The sequence below is a fragment of the Lepidochelys kempii genome, chromosome 21 (genome assembly GCF_965140265.1).
Source record: "Lepidochelys kempii isolate rLepKem1 chromosome 21, rLepKem1.hap2, whole genome shotgun sequence".
NCBI lineage: Eukaryota > Metazoa > Chordata > Testudines > Cheloniidae > Lepidochelys > Lepidochelys kempii.
In genome coordinates this window covers 7,396,976-7,411,112 of record NC_133276.1, presented here as the reverse complement: position 1 = coordinate 7,411,112, position 14,137 = coordinate 7,396,976, and the positions used below count along the sequence as shown (strand labels likewise).

Here is a 14,137-nt window from a genome sequence, read left to right as displayed (position 1 = left end):
ACTGTGGATGTAGAAGCCCTCTACACCAACATTCCACACAAAGATGGACTACAAGCCGTCAAGAACACTATCCCCGATAATGTCACGGCAAACCTGGTGGCTGAACTTCGTGACTTTGTCCTCACCCATAACTATTTCACATTTGGGGACAATGTATACCTTCAAATCGGCGGCATTGCTATGGGTACCCGCATGGCCCCACAGTATGCCAACATTTTTATGTTTGGCTTAGAACAACGCTTCCTCAGCTCTCGTCCCCTAATACCCCTACTCTACTTGCGCTACATTGATGACATCTTCATCATCTGGACCCATGGAAAAGAAGCCCTTGAGGAATTCCACCATGATTTCAACAACTTCCATCCCACCATCAACCTCAGCCTGGATCAGTCCACACAAGAGATCCACTTCCTGGACACTATGATGCTAATAAGCGATGGTCACATAAACACCACCCTATACCGGAAACCTTCTGACCACTATTCCTACCTACATGCCTCCAGCTTTCACCCACGATCCATCGTCTACAGCCAAGCTCTACGATACAACCGCATTTGCTCCAACCCCTCAGACAGAGACAAACACCTACAAGATCTCTATCAAGCATTCTTACAACTACAGTACCCACCTGCTGAAGTGAAGAAACAAATTGACAGAGCCAGCAGAGTACCCAGAAGTCACCTACGACAGGACAGGCCCAACAAAGAAAATAACAGAACGCCACTAGCCATCACCTTCAGCCCCCAACTAAAACCTCTCCAACGCATCATCAAGGATCTACAACCTATCCTGAAGGATAACTCATCACTCTCACAAATCTTGGGAGACAGGCCAGTCCTTGCCTACAGACGGCCCCCAACCTGAAGCAAATACTCACCAGCAACCACACACCACACAACAGAACCACTAACCCAGGAACCTATCCTTGCAACAAAGCCCGTTGCCAACTGTGTCCACATATCTATTCAGGGGACACCATCAGAGGGCCTAATCACATCAGCCACACTATCAGAGGCTCATTCACCTGCACATCTACCAATGTGATATGTGCCAGCAATGCCCCTCTGCCATGTACATTGGTCAAACTGGACAGTCTCTACGTAAAAGAATAATGGACACAAATCCCAGACGTCAAGAATTATAACATTCAAAAACCAGTCGGAGAACACTTCAATCTCTCTGGTCACTCGATTACAGACCTAAAAGTTGCAATATTACAACAAAAAGACTTCTAAAACAGACTCCAACGAGAGACTGCTGAATTGGAATTAATTTGCAAACTGGATACAATTAACTTAGGCTTGAATAGAGACTGGGAGTGGATGGGTCATTACACAAAGTAAAACTATTTCCCCATGTTTATTTCCCCCCACCCCCACTGTTCCTCAGACGTTCTTGTTAACTGCTGGAAATGGCCCACCTTGATTATCACTACAACAGGTTTTCTCACCACCACCACCACCCCCGCCCCGCTCTCCTGCTGGTAGTAGCTCATCTTAAGTGATCACTCTCCTTACAGTGTGTATGATAACACCCAGCTGTTCTGTGTGTATATACATCTCCTCACTGTGTTTTCCATTGAATGTATCCGATGAAGTGAGCTGTAGCTCACGAAAGCTTATGCTCAAATAAATTGGTTAGTCTCTAAGGTGCCACAAGTCCTCCTTTTCTTTTTGCGAATACAGACTAACACAGCTGTTACTCTGAAACCTGTCATTAATGGGACTTGTGCTCCTACATCAATTAGGTGCTTCTAAAAATCCCACCCCTGGACTCTTAATTTCCCTGTGGATCCATTGAGGTTTCTGCCAACTGGGTACAACAATATATTCTCAATCAGGACAGGATTAGTTAAAGTGTAAAAGCGTTTTGAGATCCCCAAGAGTCTGACACTTGTAAAGGTTTAATACTTTAGTGTAGCTTTTATTGCCCCCTTGCCACTCATTTCAGACTCACTCCCTGTCTGCCCATAACCCGACAGTGCCTTTAATGTTCCTGATATTCAGAGAAGCTCTGATTCTCTCTGAAAGTCACCCTTTATCCTTCTCCAGCCTGGAGTCAGCCCTCATTAAGGGCTAGAATTCAAAGGACAGAAAATGTCCCCTCTCCCCCTCCCTCTCAAATTACCAGCTGAGCTATTCTTTAAGATTCATTTCATACTAAAAACCAAATGAGGTGTTCTCTTTGTATCATTGTTCCTATCATGGGCAGATTAAGGCTAAATCCCCCAAACCTGGGGATGCACTCTCCTTCCCAGCTCCTCCAGCTGGATTCTTGCCTTCCTCTCACTTTTGATCTTAGTGGTACAGCATGGGGTTGCTGCCTGATAGCCTGCTTCTTTCTCACAGCTCCATCTGGGGCCCCTTTGAGCTATGGGGTTTCAGGATCTAAGGACCCTGCATTTACCTGTCCCTAGTCTGCCACAGGCTTGACATGATGATTCATTTTTATAAGCACTACAAACACACCCCGAATCTCTCTCACTGACTTTTATGGCAGTTGCATACTGCATTATCCTGATACAATGTGATGGCGCTACCCTGGGGTATTGTGCCAATGGAACTATCACGGTGTTACAGTATTTTGGGCAAATACTTCATGTCATCACTGTCGGCCAAAGCGGAAAGGCACAGCTCAGGCTGTTATTAAACAGACCATCACCCTGGCGTGTGAAGGACACCTCCAGCAGCAGGACCACTCTACTAACTGCACTCCACCTGTTGTTTTTTAAATACATGAGGATCATAGCCTAATGTGAGGATGAGTAAATAAACACACACCAGCCAGCATAATACAGTGCTGAGCCATTCATACAAGGTCAGTAAGCCAAGCACCAAGAAAGGGGCATTGAGGGGAGACCAGACCCTAAATCCCTAGAAGTGCATTGGGTACAAAATAGACCTTTAAGAATTTAGCAGGAGGCACACTCTAGCGGTATGAAAGCAGGACCGGGAGGCAGGAACTTCTGAGTTCTAATGCCAACTTTGCCACTGACTCCTCTGTCCTTGAGCAAGTTACTTCTTTGTGCCTTGATTTCCCCCTGAGTAAAATGGGAAAAGGGTGCCTCACAGGAAAGTTGTGAGAATTCATTAGCTAATATTGGTTCCTACTCTGGATGTTTTCATCGTGTGTGTTCAAAATTCTATATTCAGAGGGTTGTCCTTTTAGGGTCAATTGAGTTAATATTGCCAGTAGCCACACTGCTCTGTTGAGCTTCAGAAAAATGCAAGGAATCTGCAGAGATAGTGCTGTTAATTTTTCTCAGCCCAGTTCAGGCTTTTGTACCTTATAGCCACAGGGCATAAAAAACACCCCTGATCTTATAATGGTTAAGAGGCAGAACTGCAGAATAGCAGTCCTCTCCTCTCAAAGAGGCACTCGTATTCTGGTAGCCTAATCAAATAAGAAAGGGCTTTATTATTCTGTGTCTCATATGGCACCAAACACAAGTTCTGTGGTTCTTTGACTTGAGCTCTCTTTCTGATATATGGCATTTTCTCTGGATTCTCTCACATGTTTTTTGGCATTCTTGCTTCTTCACCAACATCAGTCAAACCTTTGACAAGGGGATGGCAGAAGGCTTTTGATGGCTGTGCTTGTGCATGACACTGGCTGTAGTTCTGTGTTTGTGTCTGAGTGCTAAAGGTCTGTAGCTGACACGCTATTGTGAAAAGGGAAGACACACTATCTTGCTTGCATACTGTAAACTGTTTTGTTTCCTTTTCAGTTTGAGTGGTTTACTGGGATTTTCAGTGTCGGTGTGACATGCTGTAAGGGGAAATTGGCAGGGAGATGCACTGAGTGATTTAACAGTTCTATTCCATCGCTGAACTCTTACAAGTCTAATTTCTGGACCACCAGAAACGTTCTGGTTTTACAAATATTTTGTGGGTGGGACTCTTTGGGTCTAGCTGCTTTGAAACCAACAACGTACATAATACGTGCACACAACCCTTCTATGGGCCTCTGGGAAGCCCACTGAGGCACATCCTGATTCTTAAGCAACAAGGGACCCTGGAATGCAGCAGAGTCATGTGCAAAGAAGCATCTCTTTCAAGAACCAAAATAAGGCCCTAGTCCTGCAGTTGGGTCCTCAGGGAGCCCCTTTGAAAACAACTGGGGTCTACCTGGGCACAAGACCTGCCAAACTGCATACCCAGGTAAAGTGAAAACAAGGAAGTGGCAAAGACCTGGTTTTGTTCTGGGCAGTCTTTTTAGACTCCTCCCCTAAAGTTGGTTTTATTTGGATAAAGGTCATATTTAAAATAGGTCCTCTACTAATTCTCACTCATAACCAGGAGAGGCATTTCATGTCACCAAATCACAAAAATAAGCAAAGCAGAATTTTATAAAAACCTAGGATACTTCAGCACAAGGATCGCAAAGCAAATTTTTGATGAATTACTCTGACAAGTGCTGTTTAATTTTAGATCAAATCCAAATTTAGCCCAAGGCAATAACCCTCTGAGGTTTAGGTTATCAAGTGGTGGTGCAAATATTTCACATGGCCTGACCTTCATTCATAGCTAAGAGCATTTGGATACGCTTCTACAAATAGCAAAATAACCCTCATACCTACATTTGTAATAGATTTTAAGGCCAGAAGGGACTATTGTGATCAACTTGTCTGATCTCCTGCACCTCACAGGTCATAGGATTTCACCCAGTGATTCCTATTAACAAGGGCCATCTACAGTCATATACCTAGCTAAAGGCACTGGCTTTATTCTCCCATTCAAATCTTTTGAGGATTAGGGTCCTGATTTATTCAAAGTGTGTAGACAAATCCAAGAAGTGAAAGGATTTCTTAAATACCGTAACTCAGCCTGTGGTGTCAAGCACAGAAAAAAACACCAATCTCCACCTACTGGACCATCAGTCGATAGGGTTCAGTATTCTTTAGATTTGCATCACAACTATTGATGGACTAGGAGAGAAAGGGGTGTATCCTAGATCCCTTTTTCTCTTCTGAAATACAGCATAAGGGGGATCTGGATGGAGTGAGGAGAAAATGGGTTTATAGAAAACCTAGACTATGCAAACCTCATCTTAAATAAATAAATAGAAAAGGCAGGTGGGGGAGGCAAAGCTGAAGTCATCCCCCACTAGATTAAAACAGAAAGCTGCATCCCCTGTCCTACAAATGCCTCTTCAGCGCCAACAGTCTCCAGCATCTTTAAGATGAGCTAGAATGGAAACAGGTAAAGTGGCTGCAGGCAGACTGCTGTCAGCTCAGAAATGGTGTTGGTCTAGTTCAGGGTGGGCTAAGCTAATTGAATTTTGCTTTGCCTAGTCTGTGACAAACTGGGTTATTCTATTTTGTTAAGAGCTAAATCTTATTTAAAGGGGACTTGACTGCTCTGAGCTAAAGTCTCTTCTCAGTTACACTGGGTGTAAAGTGGGGAGCAGAAACTGGCCCTTCTGTTCATCTTCCAAGAGAACATAAATAGGTCACTTTTTTTTCTCTCTCTCATTCCAGTGATGCCAGTTCTTGCTGTTTAAATCCAAAAGGGGTAGAGGTGGTAGTGGTGATTTAAGGCAGAGCAGCTGAAAAGAGAGGCAAGTTGTTAAGCCACGGGAAAGGGAATAAAACCAACAGCCAGCCCAGAACAACACTGGGGGCTATTTGTTTGGGGCCTGAGCTCACCCACTTCCTGCTGCTTTTCACATGTTTGTTGTCACTCACCTACAGAATTTTTTGCGTCTGTCTTTATCCAAGAGATTCCAGGCCCCCACACACCCACCTCTGCTGGCGCTGAAGCGCGTGACTGTCGCTTGCAATGTGCACATGGAAAGAAAATGAAAACTAAGCTTCATTCTCTCATTTCAGATGGTTCGGTTTGTTCCCCCACTCCCACCAACTCCTATTTCTCTCTGTGTCATGCCACGCCACTCTGCTTTCCCTCTTGTGCGTGCATTTAGCCTTTGGGGATGGAAAGAGCTAAGGATATAACCTCTTCTAAAACGGCAGTTTCTACATTTCCCTCTCCCAGCTGCAACCTTGTTGCCTACAACTACAGTCAGTCTGACCAGCACCACAGCCATCGCCACAACCACCATCACCACCGCAGCCACAACCACGACAACCACGACAACCGTCTCCGGCACTGCAGCCACTACGCAGAGTGCTCCAACAGCCACCACTAAGCGGGAGTTTGGTACTACGCTTCCCCATTTCCTCTACCCCACTAACTGTAGCTGTCACCTATTTCATGTCCGTACTCAGGTTCAAACAACAAGCCGTGGATGGAATTTAACCCAACAAGTGGGGAACTTCTTAGTGGTTTGCGGGTGGCTTAACAAGAAATCAGTGGGAATCTAGGGGTCAAAGCACAGGGGTTTGGGTTCGAATCTAACTCACTGTGCCTCAGTTACTCCATCTTTACAGTGGGGATAATGTCACCCTCCCAGGAGTGGTGTGATTTTAATGAACGTATGCAAAACTTTTTAAATAATTAGGTGGAAGACCATACAGAAGGTCACCAAGTATTATTAAATCTTCTATTACCATCTCAGAAAAGGGATTCTATTATTATTATTATAGAGAATTCCACATCAAGTCAAGCAGAGCAACGGAGCTAGCAGACCCATTATTGTGCATGGGATTCTGTTGGTTTATGCTGACCACTCTCTTTGTAGTGCAATCTAGATCTATAGCCCATGGGAAATTTGGGGAAGTATTTAAAATTGCAGGATGCAGACAAGTTCCATCTTTGGGCCAGGATCAATTTATCATGTGTCTCTGCTGGGAGGACTACATCCTGCATTTACATGGGGATGGACTCTCTAATGTAACAGGATTCTAAATATCCTTAATCTATTGACGGGGAAAATGGAGAGAGGTCTCTGTTGCTTTTTAAAAAAGAAGTTACTGTAATTGCATCTCTGATAGATAGACTGGTACTTACTGATAAATGACTACATTATCATTTGTATTCACTTACCCAAAAAGTGCACTAAGCTTGTGGCAGAAGCTAATACAATCAAAATAGTTCATAGTTAAGACTCAGCTTAACTATGAACTAGACAACTGTACAGGTAAGGATCACGTGCAAAAAAATCCCTGTTGTTCCTCTTGAGAGAGGAAAAACATCACACTAATTAGTAATGAAAACGAAGAGGATTCTTTATGGGGGTTGCTAGATGCAGACAGAACCCATGCTTTGGGGGGAGGGATAGCTCAGTGGTTTGAGCATTGGCCTGTTGTACCCAGGGTTGTGAGTTCAATCCTTGAGGGGGCCATTTAGGGATCTGGGGCAAAAATTGGGGATTGGTCCTGCTTTGAGCAGGGGGTTGGACTAGATGACCACCTGAGGTCCCTTCCAATCCTGATATTCTATGATTCTCTCTAGCTCCTAGAGTAGCTAAATGCCTTGTCTACATGATAAAGTTACACCAGTTTAACTCAAGATGTTAAACCAATGCAAACCCCTGTCTATTCATCCACATATCAATTGAGCTGAAATTAGCTAATCACACTGCAATAAGCTACTCTTAAAATGAAGTAAGAACATCCATAAGGGGCTTGGACTGGTTTAACCAGATCAATTTACATTGAAGAGATGCAACTTTCTCATGCACACCAGGCCAAAGACAGACTCTGCTGCCTAGTGCCTATGCAGGATTTCCACAACCAAGCTGCATAAAGGGATCTGCTACCAGAAAGGTCTCAGACAAATTACTACATGAGAAATGTTCTCAGTAATTGCAAATAGGCAGTATCACAGAAGCAGTGCGTACTACCACAATACAGAAAAGGTGACTCTGAAAAAGACTCATAGCAACACAACAAGCTGAAGAAATCAGCAGTGTTTGTCTCAAACCACGCACCAGAACATAAGCAGAAAGGTCATGTATTAATGCAGTTACCAGTGTTGTGACAAAGTAATGCACCATTTTTTAAGAGGAGGGAAACAAATTCTGGGCCATCATCTCATGATTTGAAAGTATGTGGGTTTTGTTAGGTTTCCACAAAATGACCAAATCAACATTTTTGCAAGTTTTTGTTTTGTTTTGTTTTAAGTGAATCGATTTTCAGCTGAAATGAATTTTGAATTATGAAATTCAAAACTGGAGAACATGTTAAGCTGTATGGTCAGAATGCAAACCATTTTAAAGTAAAAAATTGTGAAAATGGGCCATTATCACTAACTCAGCATGAAATGCAGAAACTGCACATTTAAAAAAAAAATGTAAGCCTTTTACAACATTCTTCTGCTTCTGGGAAGTCACTGAATGAGATGAATGGGGTCCAGTATGCTCTAATGTTAGTACAAGAACTCACCCACACAATGATCCTTGAAACATTAACAGTCCTCTCCTATGCTGCCCAAATAACCTCACTGGTGACTGATACTCTGGTTGAGTTTATCTCGCTTTGTAGCAGTCAATAGAAACTGCTGTGTTCTGAAACAGGAACATGTCAAGAAACTCTTCTCTCATTTGACTCCATCCTCTTATTCCTTGGCCATATCCCCAAATTTTACTTGCTACACTCCCAGAATTGTCAGTTCCAGCCGTTCAAAAATCTTGTGTGAGACCCCCGCAAGTCATGAGGATTTTATTTAAATAATAAATGTGGGGCTCTTTTTCGTTTGCCTTTTTGGTTTCAGAACCTTTAGACTGCACTCGGTGCATGTTTTCAAGCTTTTCTTGGCAAGGGAAAGAAACTCACTTTTGGTTTTAACTGAAAGCTGAAATTCTCTTGCAATCACCTGACTACAGCAGCTGGGCTTTAAAAAAAAACACCAATATATGTCTACGTGCATGATAAAATGATGGGAGTTAGCAACACTATGCTGCATTGGAACAGCTATGACAGCGTATCACTTGGACCCCAGTGTTGCAAAAACACTTATGTACATGAGTCGTCTCATTGACTTCCATGGGTCTACACACCCACACACATAAAGCTAACCACAAGTATGAGTCTTCACAGGCTTGGGGCCTTGATTGTGATTTGTTGGGGCAGGGTTCCTGCAGCAGTCTCTAGTTACTCCATTTGTCATGGCTCCACATTGTCCATCCAATGGGATTGCACGGCCCTAAAGAATCAGATAAAGAGATGCCCTTTTGCAATCCATTTATATTATGGAAAAATCTTCCATTTTTTAAGAATTAAAATGAAGTGATGAAGTGAGCTGTAGCTCACGAAAGCTCATGCTCAAATAAATTGGTTAGTCTCTAAGGTGCCACAAGTACTCCTTTTCTTTTTGCGAATACAGACTAACACGGCTGTTACTCTGAAATGTGTCATGTATACATCACAATGTAATTTCTTCTAAGGGCTAGTCTGCACTGGCAACGCTAAAGGGCTGTCGTGGCAGCTCTTTAACACAGATTGTGTGGTCGTGGCAGAGCGCTGGGAGAGAGCTCTCCAGCACTCTAGAAAACCACCTCCACGAGGGGCGGAGCTCCCAGCGCTGGGGCACTGTCTACACTGGCACTTTACAGCGCTCAGGGAGGTGTTTTTTCACACCCCTGAGCAAGAAAGTTGCAGTGCTGTAAATTGCCAGTTTAGACCAGCCCTAAGTCACTTGCAGGTGCAAGCTACAGTAATAAATTGGTTAGTCTCTAAGGTGCCACAAGTCCTCTTTTTCTTTTTGCGGATACAGACTAACAGGGCTGCTACGCTGAAACCTGTCATTTAACATAAAGAGGTGTTTACTCACTCTCCAAAGTAATGTTGACATTCCTCAACTTGAAAGTCACTTGTGTTTTTGCTAGGAACAGCTTGATTGCATTATCCAACATGTAGTTTGCAGACTATTAACATGGAAATGTTTTTGCCCAGTCCCTCCTCTAGATTGTGGTAGTGAGCCCGTGAATTGATGCATGCTTCTGTCACCTTGGGTTAGGCACTCTTTTAGCTTGAGCACAGTAGTTATGATACAGCCATTAGTCTATCAATCGTGTGAGGCAGAGCCTCTCTGAATTTAAGAACGGAGTTACCTAAATACACAGGCTGTGATGCACTCACACTCTTGATTCTAAACTCACCCACAAGGCTGAAGGTTCAGAGTTAAGACGTCAGCCAGGTTCTGAATCTGCCAATGAATAAAACGTGCCTTAGGCAGTGTAGCATACTTAGCTAGGAGGGCATATCCTCCAACTAATGCAAGGGGCTTTAACTTTTATAATTCATAACAACTTTGAAATAGTTTGTCAAACCCAGATGTGAGGTTAAGGTCCATGTGTGTATAATCCAAAGTACTAACACCTGTTCTAACCTGTCCACCAGCCACGAATGGATCATCCATATGGAACGTAAAAGCTTTCACTAACAGTAACTGGGCAAACATCACCTGGAGCCACAATTTTTCTGCTGGAACTGACTTTGTGGTTGAGTATATCACCAGTAAGCATCAGACCGCGTGGAGATACCGCAGGGCTGTTACACCATTAGAGATCCTATAAGGTTTCTCAAGGTTTGAAAGAGCCCCTTTAAGCAATATTAACTAACTGCAGTGTATTGAAACCTACTGTCCAGCCTGTTCCTGGGGGGAAATTGCAAAGGATTCTCTTTGCCACTAAGAATGCATTGGAATTGTGTGTTTTGCCATTCTTCTAAATGTAATTACCTTCTCCTTTCATTTCTTGCAATGGAGGGTTCAGATCCATGCATTCTGAATTAGCAGGGCAAAGGAAGCTGTAAGGGCTGCAGCTTGTCATGAGATTAAGGGCTATAGAAAAAGACCAACCAAATTGGGAACGAATTCTTAAGGAGAGGAAAATGAATACTTTTAATAGATAATCTATGGCACAACAGTAAAAAAAAAAAAAAAATGTACCTGCTTTGGAATGAAAAGGGCAGAATCACCTGTGATCAGTTACTCCTGTATAATAGATTCCATTGTCTCATAAAATTACAGGGCTCTATCTGGCCTGGAAATTCAAAGCTGGCACCTGTCAGGGTTTTTTTTTGTTTTTGTTTTTTAAATATTGCTTTTGTGGTGTCAATAGGCAGATAGATGCAAACAGTGTACGTTACTATTTCCCGAACATTTCATAATGTCTGGTATGAATTTAAACAGTCTTCTAATTCTTGACAGTGATCTAACTTTGTTTACAACACTGTTCTAGAGATGAACTCACATGCTACTTAGAATCCCTTCGATTGCCAGACAGTACCTGTTCCCTCTGTAAGGCTTCCACACCTTTAATTATGAGGCAAAGCAATATTTGCAGTTCACAGTACTGGTTTACGGAAATTAGTTTATCTTCTTCCCTTCTGCATCATACTCCAGAATTTGCAATTCTCATCAGGCGCTCAACTCCCTAATTCTTGCTCTTAACATAGTAGAATGCAATGCATTTCTCGGAGCTTCGCGTGCTGGTCTCTTCCATCCCTAGTACTCCCGTTCACTGCAGAGAAATCTTAAACACACACAGCTTGCGCCTAACATGAGGCCAGATGCTGAAGTCCCTCCTCAGGACAGGCTCCAATGGGAGTTGTGCCTGAGTAAGGATTTCAGGATCTGGGATATTCACATCATCAGATGGCGCCTCCCAAATCTCCTTTCAGGAAAACTCCCCAGGAGACCTCTTACTGTCGATACCCAAAAGGGTCTAAAGGTGCTCCTATATCTTGGAAAACTGCACTTATTCAGCTGCCATTTGCAAACCGCAGTGGAGTTGAACTGCTCATACAAACGGTAGTGCTGGTTTCCATTTAATTCTTTCAGATTCCCTTGCCACTGGAGCAACCAGATCCCTTCTGTCTTTGGTCAGAAAGGACTCAAAGAGCTTTCCCACCTCTTTATACTAGTGCCAGGCGTCTTACACAGAGGCTGAAAGTTGTCTTGGCTACAGCATATACCACAAGCACCCCTAGAAGGAAGGGCTGTCTGAGCTTGGGCTATTAGACTTTCACCAATCTGTTCATTCTCTGGTAACACAGTCTCACCTACCCATTTAAATTGTCTGCACCCTATGATGTTTCAAGCCAAGGCTACAGTGGGGTATTCACCATGCAGCCAACAGGCTTTTCCATAACTCCTGCCTCAATTTAAATTGGACATTAGTGCTGAGCTGCCATGTAGCATTCCCCTTCCCCTGCTAGACCACCACAGCATTAGGCATTTACCCATTTGCGATACAGGTTGTCCTGTATAATTTTCTATAAGCCCCCAGCTAAAATATACCCTTTTCTCTGCTGAGTGCTGCAGATTTTATTTAAAGGTATAAAATATGCCCCACACATGGTCCCAGGTTCAGTCCTCGTGTATGGCCGGAATTGGGTTTGTTACACATGAACCTATGGACTATCAGCAGCACAAGACCCTGCCCATTTGAGCTGAAGGAGCAGCTTCCCAACTTGCAAGAGGCTCTATGTGGGCCTACCACTAGCAGGGACACAATCATGCACATCGAGTCAGTCTTTCAAAATGCTTACAACCATCAGCGATTCATTAACCAACACCAGTAGATGTAGATTTCTGTCCTGCAAAGAAAACTCGTGTGCAGATTCTGCTATCAACCCCTTCTTCTCAAAGGCTTGAGAGACAGCTCTAACCCCTGCCCTGTAAGTCAACAGACTGACTTTATCTGATCAGCGGGAGTAGACAAATTCCAGACCCCTCCTCTGTGAACACACTGCTTTGATTCCCCCAGACACCCAAACCTAAAGACTGTTTAGCAAAAGAGCTCCCCCGGGTTCTAACAATAGAGAGAGGTCTCCTGGGTGGTTACAAAGCCATTTTCAATGCAACAAATGGGGGTGCTATTAAAGCACTGTCATTTACCTGTATCATTGCATTTTCGATATTCCCAAATGGGCAGTAATCACAGACACTGAGGACATTAAAATGTTATGATCCCGGTCCATCAAATTATATTATTTCTGCTCAACAGAGAGGTGTAGCATAATGCAGTCGACACTAATATGTCTGAGCTTCCTGCTGCCTGGTTTTGATGTGAGGTTTCTGTTTCTCAGGTAACAATACAGTGAGATCTATCCCTGTTAAAGCTCAGACCCCTTCCTCCGTGCAGCTGGCTGACCTTACCCCCGGGATGACGTACCAGTTGTGGGTTTTTCCCAAATGGTCTAGCCCCAGCAAAACCTCTTATATAACCTTTACGACAAGCTCAGGTGAGACGGGTTCCAGCCCCGCTGTGCGACACCTTTCCAAGACATTTCATCCCATCCTGAGCTTTACCACTTGTGTGCTGTATCTTCTTGCTGGGGAGGTTTGGCCATGACCATGCATGGAGCAAATTTCATTCACTCCACTGACATTGTGCCCTCTCTGCCCTTATTATAGCGCTGGCTCAAGAAGCAATAAAATTCCCCCAGTCAGCTAACATTGTCTCAACTGCACGTTATGAAAACCAAAATCCCTGGTGCAGCCAATAATGTAACAAGCTCCATTTCAAACAAGGAATCCTACAATAAGGGTAGAGACCATGCGCTTGTCACGCAGCTATGCTTAAAACATTAAGACAGACTCCTGCAAAGGATGCTGCTGGTTACTGCAGGCTTTGTGTTTGCACTTTCACTTGTGTGCTGCTTCTTGTGGTGGTGGCGGTTGTTCTGGCACAGCAAAGCGTCTGTGTCTTTATACCTGGGTTATTGCAGGAATGGGTGTTCATACATTCATGACAAGATACGGATGAGGAATAATGCCAGGGGAATGTAATGTTTGTAGAAGGCCCACAGAGGGGGTCACAGAGGGGTATGTGCATAGGACTTTACAGATGCATAAGAAGGCAGGTATAGTACTCCAGGAACAACATGTGTAATTGCATGAGCAATTTTTCCAGGATTATCACCTGACTGCATTTTATAGATGCTAATTATAGGCTTGCTACAGAGCCCACTGAAGCCAATGGAAAGATGCTTATTGACTTCCATGGTTGTTGGATCAGGCCTTGTTTATTTAAAACCTCTGTGTTATCATTCCATGAGTTTTGGTAGAACCATAATAGGGATAACACGGTCAGCCATGGATTTTGTGGCAGGGAGCTATGTCTGTGATGCCTGCTGAAATTTGGCCCTAAATGTTTATTTGAAAAACAAACAATAACCAACCTTTATGTAGGACCTTGAAAGCAAAATATAGTGCTCCACAATCTCTCTTTAAGTAGGAAACCCTGAAACAAATTCTGTTTGCACTTGCATCATGCAGTGCTCCAGATG

At 43.5% G+C, this 14,137-nt stretch overlaps 2 protein-coding genes across 38 annotated transcripts in view; one reads left to right on the top strand and one right to left on the bottom strand.

The window, feature by feature from the left end:
• Positions 1-14,137, bottom strand: part of RBBP5 (RB binding protein 5, histone lysine methyltransferase complex subunit) — a 174,567-nt gene that overhangs the window by 32,772 nt on the left and 127,658 nt on the right. The gene's annotated exons all lie outside the window — the stretch shown is intronic.
• The window catches only part of NFASC (neurofascin), a 187,600-nt gene that overhangs the window by 151,894 nt on the left and 21,569 nt on the right, over positions 1-14,137 (top strand). For 19 of the 34 annotated variants that reach the window (XM_073319968.1, XM_073319973.1, XM_073319969.1 and 16 more), the window contains 3 exons: positions 5,994-6,158; positions 10,241-10,357; positions 12,935-13,090. The exons of 9 other annotated variants lie outside the window; for them this stretch is intronic. In XM_073319968.1, the coding sequence (XP_073176069.1) occupies positions 5,994-6,158; positions 10,241-10,357; positions 12,935-13,090 (438 nt within the window). 6 more of the 34 variants (XM_073319997.1, XM_073319980.1, XM_073319992.1 and 3 more) reach the window with 4 other exon arrangements.